Below are 19,137 nucleotides of genomic sequence, written 5' to 3' on the forward strand. Positions count from 1 at the left end.
GACCTTCAAAATCTCACCGTATGTAAAACAATAGTAACAATTTTATAGGTATTTCATCAAACACTTTGTAGGCAACATCAAAATCAAGAAAAAATGGTATTTGTTTCATATACATACCTTCCTTGCCACCGGCCGACACATCATTGAGTCATTTCATTGAACACTTGGTTAGCAACGTCGATATCAAAGTAACTATGTCACTGAACTGGTTCGATCGGAGTTCAATTTGAGTTGGGGTTTGATCCGGGTCGAGTTGAGATTGGGCAAGCTCCAAATCGGTTGAAAATTACTGCTAGCTAAAAAAATTTGCTCGACTGAGCTCAAACTAAGTTTCAAACATAGTCAAATTGTGCTTTTTCAGTCTGGTCTAGCAAGCTAAATGTGTTCTTGTACAGCCCTATCTGTAGGCAATCCGTGCCCGCCAAGCTGGGTTTGGCCGGGACCCACTACCAACCACCTAGCTAGTGTCAAAGCTCCTAACCCCCACCGTGATTTATTTGTTTTATCCATTCAGTCAATCCATTTTTCCAACCTCATTTTAAGGCATGAGCCCAAAAATAGGTAGATCGAAAGGTAAATTAGACCACACCATTGGAAACAGTGGGGATTGAATGCTTGTTGTTGAAAATTCGTAGGGCCACAAAAAATTTGAATCAAGCTGATATTTGTATTTTCCATACATCCAGGTCTGTGTGACCTTGTGTACAGATTGGATGACAAATAAGCATCACCGTGGGCCCTAGGAATGTTTCAACGGTGGACATCATCCTCTTCACTGTTTCATACGGTGTTGTCCACATGAGCGTTGGATCTGACTTATTTTTGTGCTATTTCACTAAAATTAGCTGTTAAAATGGATGGATGGCGTGGATTACATCATGGATGGGTCCACAGAGCTTTAACATCAGCCAGCTGGCTGGCGTTGGGTCACCAGTCATACCGCGTCCGTGTCTGGCCGCGGCTATGCAGGAGTATCGAAGCTTTTGTCGGCATTTAAATCCCCAAATGTTAAAAGTAGCTGGTAATGGCACTTGGGAGTCTCTCCCCGAAGCTGAATATAATTTCCGGAATCCGAAACTCTGTATCGGCTCGCGCCATCGGTTGCAGGTGTTCCATGGCGGAGAGCATCAGAGTAGCCGCGGCACAGATGACTTCCATCAACGATCTAACGGACAATTTCAACACTTGCGCTCGTCTTGTCAAGGCAATCGCTGCGCCCTTCATTTTCCTCATTTTTTAAGCTTTTTTTTTTTTTTTAATGTCATTTAACAGAGCGACAATCATACCTTTCTCAGTCACAGAGACAGGCGAGAAGATGTTTGCTTGGATTCATCGTGATGTATTGCCATGCGATAGTCGGGACTTTTATCTATTGTATTTTATTTTTTTCCAGTGACACAAACCGTTTATGTGATAGGGCTCCCGTGGGATGGGGATGCCCGAGAGGACTCTCAGATTGAATATTTCAACCCTTCAATTATACAAAAGTCATGATGACCATCATTTTTATTTTTTATTTTTTATTTTTTAAGTAGAAATAATTGAACTCGTTTGGATGCCTGTAAATTTTGTAAGTGGTCTGTAAATCATTTACAGCCTGTCCCGTTTCGCTTTAAGCTGTAAATGATTTATAGGTAAAGAGTTGATGCAAACCTGAAAGGAGAAGCAAATAAATCAATAAGAAAAGAAAGTGATTGTGGGAAAAGACCCAACAATCCTCTAGTTGAATGCTAGAGATCACAAATGCAAGATTGTAAGCGAGCTCCACAGTCCTTTAGTCTAGAACTAGAGACCACTCTCACTCCCCTCAACAGCTACCATATAGAAAATAAGAAAATTTCATAAAAAGAATATTAATCAGCTTGTTTTATTCCATAGGCCATAGGTCCTATTTATAATCAACCTCACAATCTGTAATAAGGGATATGGAATCTAAAAATCTGCAAAAATAGGAAAGCACGTAAATAACAAAGCATTCTAATTAAGAAAATACCTAAAATAAGAAGATACCTAGATAAGAAAATATTTAAAATTATTCCCTGCAATAAAGATAAGAAAGAAAGAGCAAATTTCCTAATCTAGAGATTTGAAAGAAATGGGAAGTGGTGATGGGCTAAAAAAGGAAGGTGGTCCTTTTCCACATATGGAGTGTGCACTTGTGGAATGTGGGACGATTGCATCAATTCCCTTCGGCTTGATAAAACTCGGCACCGTCGGGTTAATGACAATGTACTCCTCATAGAATTTTAGGTTGATGCACCTGAACTGCTGAAATCCATATGTTGTCGGACCTTGGTCAGCCCTTCCATTTGACAAGAAAGTTTTGATACCCTCATTGGTGTGTGGAAACTATTTGATCATCCAACACGTCCTCAATGATTTTTTTGAGCTCTTGTGGTACCTCGAGTATCTGGATAGCCCGTTCTTCCGTACCCTTGTTTGTGTGATATCCCAGATAAACTGTAAGGTCTTCCACATTAGAAATGGGGCTGATCTTCATTTCACGTGACAGCTTGATTAGGTATGCATTATCACCTAGCTTCTTCAAAATGTGTTAAGGACTTGTCTTTTTGGAGTGGAGCTTTATGTAAGAACCCATTGGAAACCCCTCAGGCTTAAGTCACACCATAACTCTATCTCCTTCTTGGAATTGTGCAAAACGTCGTCGAACATCTGCATATCTCTTGTAATTTTCATTACTAAGATTCGCCTAACTTCTTCTTGTATCTCCTTAACATGCTTTGCAAAAGCTTCAATGTCCTGGCTTGATCGAGTCACACTAGGAAGTGGGACTAAATTGATAGGTTGTCGCGGTTGCATTCCAGTCGCAATTTCGAAAGGAGAGTCCCGTAGTGTGGTTCATAGAACTGTTATAAGCGAACTCAACTTGTGGTAATACAGCCATGAGCTGATATGATCACCAACCAAGCATCGAAGTAGATTCCCAAGTCTATGGTTTACGACTTCAGTCTTTCCATCTGTTTGCGGATGATAAGCACTTGAGAATTTCAACTTAGTTCCCATCTTAGACCACAAGGTGCGCTAGAAGTAGCTCATAAACTTGACGTCACGATCCGATACAATAGTTTTGGGAACACCATGTAGACGAACCACCTCTTTAAAGAAAACATCGGCGATGTGCATGGTGTCCAATGTCTTCTTACAAGGGACAAAATGAGTCATCTTCGAAAACCTGTCAACTACAACATAAATATAGTCACAGCCACGTTGAGTCTTAGGCAATCCTAAGACGAAATCCATACTGATGTCTTCCCATGGAGCATATGAGATAGGTAATGGCGTATAAAGACTAGTATTCTGCTTACTACATTTACCCAGCTGACACGCTCGACATTGACGAACAACGATCCCAACGTCTTTCTTTAGACTTGGCTAGTAGAAACGGTCCTCAACCAAGGCTGATGTTTTATTGACACCAAAGTGACCTCCCAGGCCACCTGAATGAAGCTCTTGTATAACAAGTTCTCGCAAGGAACTCTTAGGAAGACATGACCTCATATCAAAGAATAAGTACCCATCGTGCAAGCTATACCTTGGGCACTCGGTGCCTGCACTGGAAATGAGTGCTGAAAATACCTTCCCAAAATCATCATCTGTGGCATAGTCTCGTTTAACTTCTTCAAACCCAACAACGGAAACTCATAAGATAGACAATAGGTGTAACCTTCGGCTGAGGCTGTCCGCTACCTTATTTTCATTACTGTCATGATGTTTCAGGTTGAATGTGAACTCTTGAATATAAGCACTCCACTTAGCATGCCTAATGCTTAACTTCTTCTGAGAATTCAAGTAACGCAATGCCTCATGATCAGAATAGATTACAAACTCTTGATGAATGAGGTAATGACGCCAATGCTTCAGAGCTTGTTCAATAGCATAAAACTCAACGTCGTATGTAGAATACTTCTTTTGTGCCTCATTGAGTTTCTCACTGAAAAAGGAAACTGGATGTCCTTCTTGGCTAAAAACACCTCCTTTGCCTACGTGCGATGCATCATAGACAACTTTAAACACTTTTTTGAAATCAGGAAGTCTAAGAACTAGAGAATCTTTCATTTTCTGCTTGATTTCTTGAAATGCCTTTGTTGCTGCTTTAGTCCACTCAAATGGACTGGACTTCATACATTCAGTAATTGGTGCCATGATGGAACTAAATTTCCGAATAAAACTTTGATAAAATGTCACAAGCCCATGAAAACTGCGAACCTCGTGAAGGTTTATGGGAGTAGACTATTCAACAATGGCCCTTGTTTTTTCTGAATCAATTTTTACGCCCTCTGCTGAAACAACGAACCCCAGAAAGACCACGCTAGAACTCATGAAGGTACACTTCTTCAAATTGATGCAGAGTTTTTCATGGCGTAGTACTCTCATCACTTGGTAAAGATGGTCCAATGATCTTCTCGTGAATGGCTATAAATGAGGATATAATCGAAGTATACGACAACAAACTCGCCAATGAATGGCCGTAGAATTTGCGTCATCACCCCTATGAATGTGCTAAGTGCGTTCGTCAAGCCGAAGGGCATAACTAGCCATTCATGCAATCCATCCTTTGTCTTGAAAGCAATTTTCCATTCATCGCTATGACAAATTCTTATCTGGTGGTACCTGCTTCGCAAATCAATCTTTGAAAAAATTTAGCATTTGCCAACATGTCCAGCATGTCATCTAGGCACGGAATGGGAAAGCGGCACTTTATTGTTATCTTGTTAATGGTGTGATTGTCAACACACAGTCGCCAGCTGCCATCCTTCTTTGGTGTTAGCAACGCTGGCACATCACATGGGTTGAGGCTATTATGAATGAACCCCTTTGTTATCAATTCTTCCACCCGTTGATGAAGCTCTGCATGCTCTATTGGGTTCATTCGATATGAACAACGCTCTAGGTACCAAATCAATTACATGCCGAATGTCACACATGGGTGGAAGCTCACTTGGTAGTTCATCAGGGACCAAATCCTGAAATTGGAATAGAATGTCCTGAATCTCAGGTGGTTGAATAACAACAATATCAACTGGATCAGTCTTGAATCCTACCAGAGCATACATGATTCCACATTTACGACTCTCCTTCACGAATCGGGCCATACTCAACACTGTGGAAGCCAACTTTGCCTCTTCAAATTCGCCATCCTTCAAAAGGTTAAGAGTAATGGGCTTTCCTTTATATATAAAGCTGTATGTGTTCTTACGACCCTTGTGAGTTACATCCCTATCGTATATCCACGGGCGCCCCAATAATATATGCGTGACCTTCATTGGAATGATTTCGCACCAAAACGATTCTTCATAACGACCTAGAGAGAAGTTGACTACTCACCTCTTAGTCACAGGGATGAACGTGTCATTCACCCACGCAATCTTGTATGGTTTGGGGATGCGTTTGAGATTTCAGTTTCCACTTGTCTACCATGCTCCGTGAGACCACGCTTATGCTGCTACCTCTGTTGACCTTGACAACCTTTTCACCACACGGTACTTGTGTATATAAAATATTCATTCGCAATTAGTCTTCTTGGGCCTCTTCCTTTGGTGTTGTCAGAATGCTTCTGACCACCAATGATAACTTGTTTTCATTTAGTCCATTGAGGCCTTACTCAAGTTCATGTTCATCATCTTCTGGATCATTTGCGTGTTCATCTTCCACTTGGTTTGCAATGAAGTCTTCTGTCTCGCAAAATTGGAGGTTGTTAGAGGGACACTCAATCACGTAATGTCCACGACCACCATATTTAAAGCAATTGTTAGTCGACCTCCCTTGCGTTACTGCAATAGACTTTTCCTTTATATCACCATTTCGGGGAAGAGGATTGGAAGCGGATTGGGTGGAGTTCTAACCAATTTTGTAATCTTGAGGTAAGTTAGTGCGGGGCACGAATGGTTGTGGGGCGCGAAGTGGAGCCACTAGTAGTGGGACGGGTGGATACATAGCCCTCGCCTTGAGGGTTATCACGCCTTATCACCAACTTTTGGTCTTGCACTTTTCGGGCCATTTGATACGCCTTGTCCATGTTGTTGAGCTGAACGGTTACCAACTCTCTTTGAATATCGAACTGTAGCCCATTACAATAACGCGCCACTTGTTGTCTTCCAGTTTTTGTTAAGTGGCACTGAATGAGTAAGTCATAATAATGCTATGTGTATTCCTCCACGGTTAGATTGTCTTGTTGAAGCGTGATAAGTTGTTGAAAAGAGGTCGTCTCGTAATTTAATAGTAGAAACCTTCACTTCATTCTTGCTTTCATTTCCTCCCATTTTGCTTACAGGAGGAAGGCCATACCATTGTAGATCTTCTTGGTGTACCATCAATCTTGAGTTGTGCCTTTAAGTTTCAAGGTAGCAAAATGCAACTTGACAACATCTTCCATTTTGTACCAACGAAAATATTGCTCCATTGACTTTAGCCAGTTATTGAACAGTTTGGGATCCAAATTACCGTCGTAATCTGGAATATCAATCTTGACATGCTTGGCGGGATCCGAAGTGTGACTATTCCTTCCTCCTTCAGGATAAATTGGATGAACCCGTGGGAGATTGTTCATGCCTCTGGCTCTCAATTGCGCATAGCGATGTTGTTGGGCCCCGTAGCCTGGCTCATATTCTTCTTCTTGGAAATTACCATTCCGACCAGGATGCCTTGAGTCAACATTTCCGAACTCCAATTCTCCATCAAGGTCATCCATAGATGTTTGGCGGTTTGGATTGATTCCCTTGTTTGCGTTTTCTAGAACAATAATACTTCTTTCCAAAGCATTCATTCTGGATATGGAACGGGTCTCTAAGTCATCCACCCGTTTTGTGATCAAATCGACTACTTGTTGCAAGGTTGTGATAGTTTCATCTTGAGGTTATGTGGCCATTTTAGGATTGTAAATTGTCTTTCTTATAGTGCGGTGCATAAGACAACGGGCTTTGGCAAAGCATGCGAGAAATTATTTTTTCTTCTTCTTTTTCTCCTTTTTTTTTTTCAAATAATTTTCTTTTTCTTCTTCCAATCTGTAATAAAGGATATGGAATCTAAAAATCTGCAAAAATAGGAAAACACCTAAATAACAAAGCATTCTAATTAAGAAAATGCCTAAAATAAGAAGATGCTTAGAGAAGAAAATATTTAAAATTATTCCCTGCAATAAAGATATGAAAGAAAGAGTAGATTTCCTAATCTAGAGATTTGAAAGAAATGGGAAGTGATGATGGGCTAAAAAAGGATGGTGGTCCTTTTCGTACACACGTGTGGAGCGTGCACTTGTGGGATGTGAGACGATTGTATTAATAGTTTTCTTCGATCGCCTGTCCTGTTTGGCTTTAAGCTGTAAATGATTTACAGGTAAATAGTGGTAAGATATCTTATTTGTTGTGTATCTACCAAACAAGCTGGAACTCTTCGTATAAACGGTTTGGATTATTAGAAGACAATCCAGATTCAAAGGATAAAATCTCAATGCATCCATTGCAATACATCGGGAGTATCTGAGAGAACCTCAGGCAAGAAATGAGAAGTCTGCCAGTGAGCAGGATTGAAATCCTACTCTAATGTCCCAGAAATCTGGGGAGGCTGTACGTGTACGTTGAATGCGAGACTGCTCGTTGATTTCTCAACCTTCCATTTCTTTCTTGGTCTTCTGGCTCACCTGATGAGCGTGCTGGCTATTTCCATGACTAGACCTGGGCTAATGAACACCAGGATGTTCCCATGTGTGCCGTGCTGGCATGTGTGGCCATGGTAGGGATTTAATCCTGTTTGCACAAGTAGATTTAGCAGACAGAGATTGTAAATCAAGGATGATATCTAGAAGAATTACAAGCTGACATTTGTTTAATGAAAAATAAGAAGAAAATCAAAGCGTTTCTGTGCTTGATTGACTGGGTGTGGGTGCATAATAGAGTTGAATTTTGAATGCAGTTTGAAGTTTTAAAGAAGAGGAAATAACGAATCTGTAATGATGTTTGCTATTATTGATAATGAGGAAGACCCCTCAAGGTGCAGTTAGGGCTGCAACTTGGGTTCGGCCAACCTGACTGACCCAACCCGAGTTTGGGTCATGTTGAGTGAGGTTGCCAAAGTTCTCAGGTCAGGTTACAGTTGGAAAACAATAACCCGATGTGAAATCGGGTTGGGTTCGGGTTGTACAAATTCAGGATGGCTAAGTAATGTTGAGAATAATCACATGTATTTCGGTCAGGTTGGGTTGGTTTAGGGTTAAATATGGAGGAATTCAGGTTGGGTGGCTTGGTTTGAATTTCGGTCAGGTTGGGTTGCGGGTTAGGTCCTCTTGAGTTTGGGTCGGGCTTGGGTTGATCCTCAGCACAAAGAAACCTCCCTGAGTTTCACCACTAGGTGCAGTTACTAGGCAATGGGTCAGGCCCGGGCCTGAATTTCGACTGGTTAGGCATTCAAAATTTTGAGTTTGTTGGGCCTAGACCCGGCCCATTGCCAGCCTTAGCAGCTTCATCCCTTTTGTGTCCAACTTTGAAATAACATGCATTTGGAACCAATGCTTCAACATTGGAGCTGAAGAAGGTAGCTAAAATTTGGCCATTTCCACTTTAATTGACTAATAATCACGATTCATTTCAACAATGCATCCAAACACAAATATGGAATTTCTAATATTTTTTTCATATGATCAAAATTGTGGTTGGTGTGGGATTGGGGAGTTTATAAAACATGGATATGTCCTCTCTGGATATTTGTAGTGTTTGGCAAAGTTGAATTTATTGATTTTTTTGGAGAGAAATTGAGATTTCACCTCCACCTGTATATTTGCTTGATGATTTCGAGCTAATTATTGGAGTTGATATCTATCGGCAAAGAGGAACCTTTCTTTTGATGGATAATGGACTTTTTAGTCAAGAGAGAGGGAGAGAACAGAAGAAACTAGCAACACATGGAGTATTAACTATCCTGCAAGAAAATGTAAACACTTGAGGAAAGGAAAATAAAAGAAAACTCCAACATGAACAGGAGAAAAAGCATTTCAAAGTGCTCTGAGGACAAAGGGAGAGATTCCTCTTCATTCATCTCACCCTTGACTAGCTAAAGAGTTTATCTCCGCATTTTCTTCCTTGTGGGCATGGCGAAGGAGGAATTCATAGCAAGACAATTATCCTAAGTTATTCGATAAAACCCACGAGGCACTGTGGATGCCTAGCTCTTTGATGAATCCAACTTATCAAACTAGCAGAAGCGCTTTCCACTATCAATTGTTCTTTGAATTGCTTAATGAGTGAGTTCATCCCATGTATAATCACCATTTTTTGTCCCTGTTTGGGTCCATTAGTCCAAAAGGCTCAGAAAAAAATAGTCCAAAAGGCTCAGAAAAAATAAAAATAAAAATCTTCAGGATCACAATTACTATTCCTTATCATGCACCCTGCCACTAGCCTCCTAGGATTCCCATGGGAACTTCCATTTAAATTCAGCTTTAGGACTCCATCACTCCATTTCTTGAAAGAATCTTTTTCTTCTTGATTTACTTTCCTTCCAATTGATTATCGACATATCTCCTGATATGAAGTTGCCTCCTTATATGTTGTGCATCAGTTGGTTATGTTCTTCTTTACAAAGTTGATAATTGAGCCCAAATTAAGTGATACTACACATGTTAGGATAATCAAGCAACTAATGCTAAGATTGGTGAGCAACACATGCTAACTGGAACCAAAAACATGCTAAAAATCCAAATACTATTAAAAGAACATAAATAGCCAAGAACTAGGACTCCAACTTTATCCAAGTTTCTATGAAGGAGATATATCTAGATAATGACAATCAAGGAGTCCAAACCACACTACTAAGGGTGTACATCGAGTCGAACCGAGTTGAGCTGGCCTCAGCTTGACTCGGCTTGGCCACTGGCTGACCTCAGGTCGAACTCGGCTCGGCTCGGTCCTCGAGCTTGACTGGCCAGCTCGGCTTGGTTCGGTCAGCAGCTCGGGCCAAGTTCAAGCCAAGACTGAACCGAGTTCGCCATTGAGGCATTTCCACAAACACCTGAACTGCAACTTCAAAATCCCATTATTTTACAAATAGAAGCAATGGTTTTACAGGTATTTTATCAAACCCCTGCTAAGCAACATAAAAAACCAAGAAGAACAAAGAGAAAAAGGGTATTTGTTTCATGTACATACCTTCCTTGCCACCAGCCACATTTTGTTGAGTCATTTTATTAAACAGTTGGTTAGCAACATCAATGGCAAAGTAACCGAGTTACCGAACTGGTTTGATCCGAGTTCAATTCGAGCTAGATTCGATCCGAGTCAAGTCGAGCTGGGGTCTGCTCGAACTCATTTTCAAGCTCCAAAAAACAGCTTGACTCGGCTCAAACTCAGCTTTGAACCAAGTCGAATCGAGCTTCTTCGAGTCGAGTCGAGCGAGCTAACCGAGCTAGCTCGGTTCGTGTACACACCTACACACTACACTACTTCGTATGCAATGCCTAGGGATCCCTATGCACAACTTTGTGGCCCTAAAAGGCTGTATGATTGGCATGTAGGTAGTAGGTACTAAATATCATGGACACAAGTATGTAAAGTCATTAGTTGATGCCCATTTGGGCTTGTGGTCCATTTGGACTGTCAGATTGATCCTGTGGACATCACTGGTCAACTTCACTGTTGATTTGGTCCAAATTTACCATCAGACCATGGACTTGATCCAGGTCCTCCATTAGGCTAGTCTTGACTGTCGATGTGGTCTAGATCTTAAATATGGATGGATGGATGATCCAAATTTTAAATATGGAAAGTTGGGGTCATCAGATATTGGATAGAGACCCTTAGATGGGCTGGTTCTAGGCTTGATATAAAATCAGATGGCTGGATCCTCAATTGGGAAGCTTGTTTGGCATGGATGCATCTTTTGTTGAACATTTATGGCCCTGGATACACCTCTCTGGGTTTGAAAAATAACTTGGTCCTTGAACTGAGAGCTGATGTCTGTCCATTGCCATGATCTGTCTTTTCTTCGCTTTGTTGCGGCCCGCAGGTTTTGGTAGGAGTTGATGATGAAAGTCATGTGCCGGTTACTAATGTCTTTCACCAGATGTGGAGGCAAATCATGTCACTTCCTATTTCACGTCTTCATGGTTTGTGCCCTAAAAATCCACTTACTGACCCAAAATCTAATTTTGTTTTCATTACCCAGGCTGAAGGATATTCCTTCCTCAAAGGAAACTTGAGGCTCAAGATAGCTTTCTAGATAGAGGAGGCCTTGTGCAAGGAGGATGGTTTGGAAAACCACCCTCAACCATCCTCCTTTATCAGTGCCATATTTGCAGCAAGGATATTCCTCCACCAAGAGTCCAATTCATTGCCGAAGCACCAAAGCCATTTATCTAGAAGAGTAGAGTTCACATCCAAGAGGACTTTGATGCCTGCCCCACCTTCCAGAAGAGTAGGTTTTGCCTACTTCAGACCAACTGAGGAGATGGAATTTGCTACTGTCTGAATTTCCATTCCACAGAAAGTCTCTCCTCAACTTATCTATCCCATCTAAAATAGACTAAGGGATTGGAATAAGGAGAGGAAGTAAGACGGAGGATTAGATAGAGCTGATTTAATCAAAGTTAGCTGGCCTCCAAGGGATAAGTAGCGACTTTTCCAAGTGGACAACTTCCACTCTATCCGTTCGATAACCACATCCCAAAGGTGCTTAGCAGGCTTGCCGATACCAAGAGGCAAACCTAGGTAAGTGGAGGGAGAGGGAAGGAACCTGCTTTACAACCAAACAAATTAGCAAAATTATAAAGAGAAGAAGATGAAATATTAATGCCTAACATTTCACTTTTGAAGAGGTTGATTTTCAAACCAGAGATGGCCTCAAAACAACACAAAGTCTTCCTAAGGTTGATCACAACATTGTTTGAGGCTTTGCAGAAGAAAAGGGCATTGTCACCATACTGAATGTGGGTTATAGAAGGGCTAGATGGGATCACCTTAAATACGTAAAACAGACCAATCAACTCCCCTTTCCTCAGCATACGACTTAGCCCTTCAGCAGCAATCAGAAAAAAGAAGAAGGAGACAGCGGGTCTCCTTGCTGAAGGTGTCTAGAAGATTGGAAAAAAACCTTTAGGGGAGCCATGGACAAGGATTGAGAAGTGGGCTGAGGAAATACATGATCTAATCCAACCATGCCATTTCAAACCAAAACCCAAAGGGCCAAGCATATTGTCAAGGAAGCCCCAATCTACATGGTCGAAGCCCTTTTCAATATCAAGTTTGTAGACTAAACCTCCTGATTGTTGACGGAAGCGAGAGTCAATACATTCATGAACCAGGAGGGTGCAGTCTAGGATTTGTCTGTTAGCCAGGAAGGCCTCCTGCGCTTCGGTGATAATGTTAGAGAGGGCCGGCCCATGCCTAGTAGTAGCTAGGATTTGAACTAAAATTTTATTTGGGAATCCCAATAGACTAATTGGATGGAAGTCCTTAAGGTCTGCAACGCCTTCAATTTTTGGAATCAAAGCGATGAAAGATGCTCCCATAGCTCGAGAAATAAGATTAGAAGTGAAAAAATCAGAGACAAAATTCACCACGTCCTTACTAATCACCTACCAAAACGATGGAAGGAACGTAAGAGGGAAACCATCCGGACCAGGAGATTTGTCCCTACCTGGGGAGAAAACTTCCGACTTGATTTCATCCTCCACAGACCAATCAACATCAACAGATAAGCAATGATCAACATTTGAACATTTAAGGCCCATGCATCAACTATTGACGAGGAAGTGGAGGTCGATGCTCATGTCATGGGGGACTGAAGAAATAGAAGAAGAGACACCATCCTATGCACAAGTCGCCAATCTGATGCATGTGGCTTCATCATCAATTGCCATTGAGGTTGACAAAGTTGTGGCATAAACGAAGGTCTTAGCAAAAGATTAATGCCACTACCTTTAACTTTAGGAGGGGTTCTCTTTGAAGTTGGGTGGAATTGATGCAACCAAATGGCTACATAAGCTGACCAAGTAGCGATCTGATTAATCCATCCATTAAGAATGTCTTGATTGATTATTTGATCCAGAACCATGGTCTGATGATAAATGTGATAAGATCAACCATCACAGTACATCGCAGGGCTCATGGGAGCAATTAAATGATCCTTAAGTTCACAGGATTTATCAGTCTTATTTAATAAGTTTCCCTTTGTTTCTGTCACTAATTTACTAGGCCACTTTTTGGGCATCAAGCGATGTTACATGGACATGAAATTGGTCTTATTTGATAGTCTATTGAGTGAGCTTCCAAACAAGCCTAATTATCTTGTAATTTCAAAATTGCTTGAGTGAGGGCATTTTGGTCGTTTCCTACTATATTAATGTTTTCTTTTATTTTTCAAATGTCTAAGGCCCTTGCTTGTAATAGCCGATCATGATTTTTGAATAGAAAAATCAGCTTTGGAGTTCATGGGAGTAAGAAAATGGTGCTCAAGTTCATAAGATTCATTTATTTTAGTTGCTAGGGTTTGAGTGAGTTATGCAATATGTTTCCCTTTGTATGTTTTCATTAATTTAGCTGGTGACCTTTTGGGCATCAAACGATGTTAGGAAATGAAATCGGTCCCTTTCAATAGCCATTGAGTTATCTTTCAAACAAGCCTTATATCATCTAGTACAATTTGAGTTGTGGCCACTTTTCAAAGAGTTCATAGGGTTTTGATCGGATCAAAGGGCATTTTGATCATTTCCTATTGTGTTAGGGTTTTCCTTTATTCGTCATTTGTCAAAGGTCTATATAAAGGCCTCCTTGCTTGTAACCAGTGTTTTAAATATCGAGGATATCAGCCGATATATCCCACAATATATCTTGTATCCCACCCATGTGATATGAAACGCACATGAAGTGCCGACATATCCCACCTATTCGATTCGGTGAGAATTTTCGATTTTCAATCCTTTTGTAAATCACATTAATTCAGTGCTAGATGGTTACAAATCTATTATTCTTCATGTTTTTCATGAAAAATCTTGGATTTGGAGCTTCAATTTCGAGATTTGGGGGAGATGGCCAAGTTGCGGAAAATTGGGAAAAATCGAAAGTTCTCAATTTCTCACAAATCAATTGCAATCTTTATATCCAAACACAAGATCAAACATGTATGTAACCTGATCTAGATTCTTTTTTTGCTTTTGAATGTATTGCTTGTGTTTCCATACATGTCTTCTTACGTTTATAAATTATATGAATAGAGTTTGAATATACTTGCATCAAGTCATTTGAACAATGCATATATTATGACCCCATAAAAAGGAAACCCCTATTATGTGAAGTTATTTTTTTTTTGGTAATGTTTTGATTTCTAAGTGTGTATTAATGTCTTTTACAACAATCCTTGAAGTTTCATTGAAAAATTCGACCAATTTCCCAATGTTCCAATGTTTCCTAACAACAACGATACATTACACGATACAATTGATATATCCCATGCGATAACTGATATGTACCTGTATCCCAAGGGTGGGATATGTTACACGATAACGATTTTTGAGTAATTACTTGTAACAACCCATCATGATATTTTGAATAGAAAAATCAGCTTTAGAAATTTTCCTGGGTCATAGCATGTGTTGCTTCCCTTGGGCATGCGTTGTGTATGGTAGCAGAGGAGGTGATTGATCACTGGTTTCAACTAGTGGACTTGTGAGTCTTAGGGGCTGTTTAGGTTGGTGGAATCCTTTGGACAACCGTGAAAATGAAATTGATTGCCGCATGTGATGTTTTCCCCTGTTTGGAATTTTTTTTTTTTAAAGTGGAAATAAATTTCCATTTCCATGGTTTTCCTAAAAAACAGTTACTTCCATTTCCCCAAGAGAACTTGTTAACTCTGGAATTCCAAGGTTACAAGAGACAAACCTCGCAGCTTGACCATTGACCTTTTAACTCCATGGAAATCACGTGTCATGAAACAAGCAGGTTAACGTGGATTCTTTTCCACACTTTTGCCTTTCCGCTAAAGTGATGTTTGGTTTCCCATATCCATGTTTTGGTTTCCACCAATCCAAACAGTTTCACAAACAGCTTAACGTGGATTGTTTTCCACACTTTTTGCCTTTCTGCTAAAGTGATGTTTGGTTTCCCATATCCATGTTTTGGTTTTCGCCAATCCAAACAGTTTCTTCATTGATGTTTGTTCTACAATATTCTTAGATCCAGATCTGAAGGAAAACCAATGATCCATATCATCCAGTCACATACCTGTTTGCGTTTACAATTCTCTTCCATAATCATTCAAAATTGCAACTAATCTTTCACCACCATTTCCTCAAGAATGCCCAAGGAATATCCCTTGAGTCTTCCCTGTCTTCGTTTGGCTTGCTCCAGACCCCTTCCCATTCAACTTGATGGTACTTCAATTGCTTTTGTGTTTTTTCTTTGAATTTTAAGCTGAATATCTTATTACAAGCTGATGCATAAGGACCTTTTTTATATGGATATGGAGAATTCAGTGAAAGAAAAGGCGAAATAAGGACCTTTTTTCTCGTCTCCCTGCTGTTTTCAGAAGTGATTTCCAGTCTGACAGTGCCATCCCTTGCCATATCTTCAAACCTTTGCATTTGGATATTTCTGAAAGATATAAACATATTAGAAAATCTGTTTATTCATCCTGAAACAACTTGTTTGGGTGGATAAATTTTGTTCAAATCTTCTTGTTAGGCATTTTTCTTGGGTAGGGTTTCTGACACTAATGTTTGAAAAATACAAATGGAATTTGTAAAGGAGGCAGCTGCTGCTGGAGCGAAATTGCTTTGTTTTCCTGAGAACTTTTCGTTTCTGGGTGCTAGAGATGGGGAGAGTCTTCAGATAGCAGAAACCTTGGATGGACCTATTATGCAGGGATACTGTTCTCTTGCAAGGTAACCTGCTGCGGCATTATTATTGTTATTATTATTATTATTTTTAATCATGTTCACTTGTAATTTGTTTCTCCCAAGAATAGATCCTATTCTTTTCCACTAAAAATACAATGCATCTATACTGCTATCAGAAGTCAGAATAATTTTCAGTTTTATAATATGCCTCTGGAGTCTTATGTGATTGTTGTGTACCACTCAAATTGAAAGGGAAATTTTATAGGATAGATATAACGCCAGCCATGCATTATAGGACAGAATGTTAGGCAGATGAGGAACATCATATTCAAAGGATGTGTAACTGAAATGAGGATGTTGTGATGGATGAGTGCCAAGATGAGGAAGGATAGAATTAGACATGAATGCATTTGAGGGAACTTAGGAGTAGCACCAGTAGGTTATAAGATAAAGGAAAGTCGACATATATGGTTTGGTCATTTGGTACAGAGACCACAAACCGCTTTGGTTAGAACTTAGAAGAAGTCAGTGTGTACAAGTTGAAGGCTCTAAACGGGCAAGTGGAAGTCCCAAAAGAATGTGGATGGAGGTAGAAGGAAAATACTTGATGACCTATGGTATAACTGAAGGTATGGCCCTTGATAGAGTGGAATGGTGGAACAGGACTCATGTAGCCGAACCCAATTAACTGGGATCAGGCTTAGATGATGCTGATGTTGATTTATTTTTTCACAACCTTTTGAAATTCCAATCTTACCCTTTTATTATAGTATTAAGTATAATGTTAGGGCTAAAGGTAATTCCAATGCTCCATGTCACTATCTTGTACATGCATGAAGAAGCAATCCCCTTTATTGTTGGTGAGGTTTCTGTCATACCAGCCCAATTAGAGTTTTCCTAAAATACATCCAAGAAAAGTGTGGCGATTGGCATACAGGCCCAGTAAGGGTGGCAGACTTAAATTTTATTTAAATCGTCCAAATCGCAGACCTACTTTAGATGGACCATAACTCAAAATTCTCACTGAACAGATGGATCTAATTGAATGATTGCTGAGTAAATAAAAGATGGTTATATATATATATATATATAAAATGTCTATGGTCCAAATTTAATAAAAGATTTACATTTCTTTAAGGGTCATTTCACCTAATCAACCTGATTTTCTAGATATGTTACATCCCCAGTAGGTATTGCTCTTTTGACGGAGGATTTATATACAGTGGGATGTCTACTAGGCTGTGTGCTTGAATTTGGCTTTTATAGTCCGCCAGTTGTGACTTGTGAAATGCTTGAAGAATTGTTGTTCCACATGCACCTCTACTCACACCTGCCAACTTAGCACATGTATTTAGGTAACTTGCTCACTTGCGACCAACAACGGGCCTTGCAACACTTGCTAACTTGGCAAACAAGTGTGAGGTCTGTGACATTCATGATAGCCACTCATCAGGTGGGTTACTTGTGCACATTGAATATTGACTGCTGCTCATTCCTTTCAATTATACATTCCATTTGTATAGGTGTGGTCCAACTATCATAAGATTCTCAGATCCATCTCAACTCTCAAGCGTGCCATGTTAGGACGTTTGGGAGGAGAGTACAAGAAAAGTTTACTCGACGGAGTTCTCTTAAGATCACTGTATCTCTGCCACCGGAGGTTTGCTCAAATACATCCCAACATATCGCGATATGATACGTCGGGATTTTAACCTTTGAATTTGGGTCGTCTTCCAATGATCCAAAAGGTTTATATGATTAGTCTCACCTTCTATGGTGGATAGACAACAATAAAAATCTCCCAAATTGGATTATATCATCTCTTTGAAATGTGTTTTTTTTTTTTTTTGCATTGAAATTGGATGGTCATTACGACCTTCGTATGATAAAAGGGTTAAAAGATTCAAACTTAGAGATTTTATACCCCATCCAAGTGAATCCCCATTACATAAACAGTTTGGATAATTGAAAAGAACCCAATTCCAATGGCTAAATTCCAAATGTATCATATTACAATACGTCAGGATGTATTCCTGCTAACCTCTTGCATGCATATCAAAGAACTCACCCTTGAGGAATTATTTGACACTCAACCTGATGATTTCAATAATATACTCGGGTTTGCCTTCAGAAAAGTGGACCGATGGTTCAGTAATCTAGACCGTTAGTATATTGTGTCCCCACCATGGATGGACTCCATCTGGATTTCTTTCATATTAGAAGATTCTACTCAAGATTGTTGGACCTCCTCTTTATGTAGAACATAACCTGAAAATAGACTTGAATATATTCAACCATTGGAAGATGCGCTATTGTGAACAATGTAACTCATCTTAGAGCGCACACTCACCTCTACAATCTACATTAAGGCCATTCCAACCATTGATTGGTGGGCCATAGCGTGTATATGAACTGGCCCAAAAATAATGGTCATCCATCCATCAGGCAGGCCACACTGTTGAATGTGGACAATTGGTAACTTCTCTAAAAGTAGATTGTTTTTGTACATGCCTGCTTTTGGAAGGGCCCATCCACATGGTAGGTCACACGCCTTGCTCATAGCACATGTGCGAAGTTGGAATATATGGCTGAGCGTAGAGGAGCTGTGGCCATAGCCTAAAATTACATTGCAATATTGTGTATTCATTTATTTTTCTGGGTAGTTATATTTTATGAGCCACATTTCTTTCCATTTCTATATGGCCCACTTGATGAATGGACACATCTTAATTTTTGGTCTCAAAGGTATATTTAGTGGGCCATACATGATGAAAGGACTAAATCTTGTCCACATGATATCCAGTCCAATCAAATGGCAGCGCATATACTATGAGTGTTCATTGTCTAAATAATCATCATGATGGTACCCTTGTTAAGCATTTATATGAGAGTGGACTTCTCTGATATTTGCCATTATGATGTGCCAATTTGACACAATTGGTCAAGATCTAATCAGCTTATCTGGCAACCCGCATCTTGTATTATATGTGTAGAAATTTAGGCCAATTGCTCATTAGATGGATTATGTGTAGAAAATAAATGAATGTTTAAACGAAATGAATTATATGGCATAGGAATGTGATTTCTGTCCTAATCTGCCATTTGTGCATAAGGGGACAATTTTTCGTGAATCTGAACTGCTAAGTGTAAGAAACTCACAATGCGGAGGTGTGGAATGAAACTTCTCCCAAATTAAATGATTTTAGTCATACCATCTGGTGGGTCCCACTTAAAGATTGAAGTGCCTCCCACATGCATTTGCTCGTACATTTTACTAATAAATTTACCATTCTATATAT

At 39.9% G+C, this 19,137-nt stretch overlaps 1 protein-coding gene across 2 annotated transcripts in view; it reads left to right on the forward strand.

Moving 5' to 3' along the window:
• Nucleotides 1–998: 998 nt before the first annotated feature.
• The window catches only part of LOC131243202 (deaminated glutathione amidase, chloroplastic/cytosolic), a 52,952-nt gene continuing 34,813 nt past the window's right edge, over nt 999–19,137 (forward strand). The window contains exons 1-2 of one of the 2 annotated variants that reach the window (XR_009169942.1): nt 999–1,204; nt 15,747–15,883. Coding sequence is in view for 1 of the 2 variants with exons in the window: in XM_058242370.1 (XP_058098353.1) it covers nt 1,025–1,204; nt 15,747–15,883 (317 nt within the window). In the remaining variant the exon portion in view is untranslated. The remainder of the gene's footprint in view (nt 1,205–15,746; nt 15,884–19,137) is intronic. The other variant, XM_058242370.1, reaches the window with a different exon arrangement.

Source organism: Magnolia sinica, chromosome 4 (assembly GCF_029962835.1).
Source record: "Magnolia sinica isolate HGM2019 chromosome 4, MsV1, whole genome shotgun sequence".
NCBI classification, from domain to species: domain Eukaryota; kingdom Viridiplantae; phylum Streptophyta; class Magnoliopsida; order Magnoliales; family Magnoliaceae; genus Magnolia; species Magnolia sinica.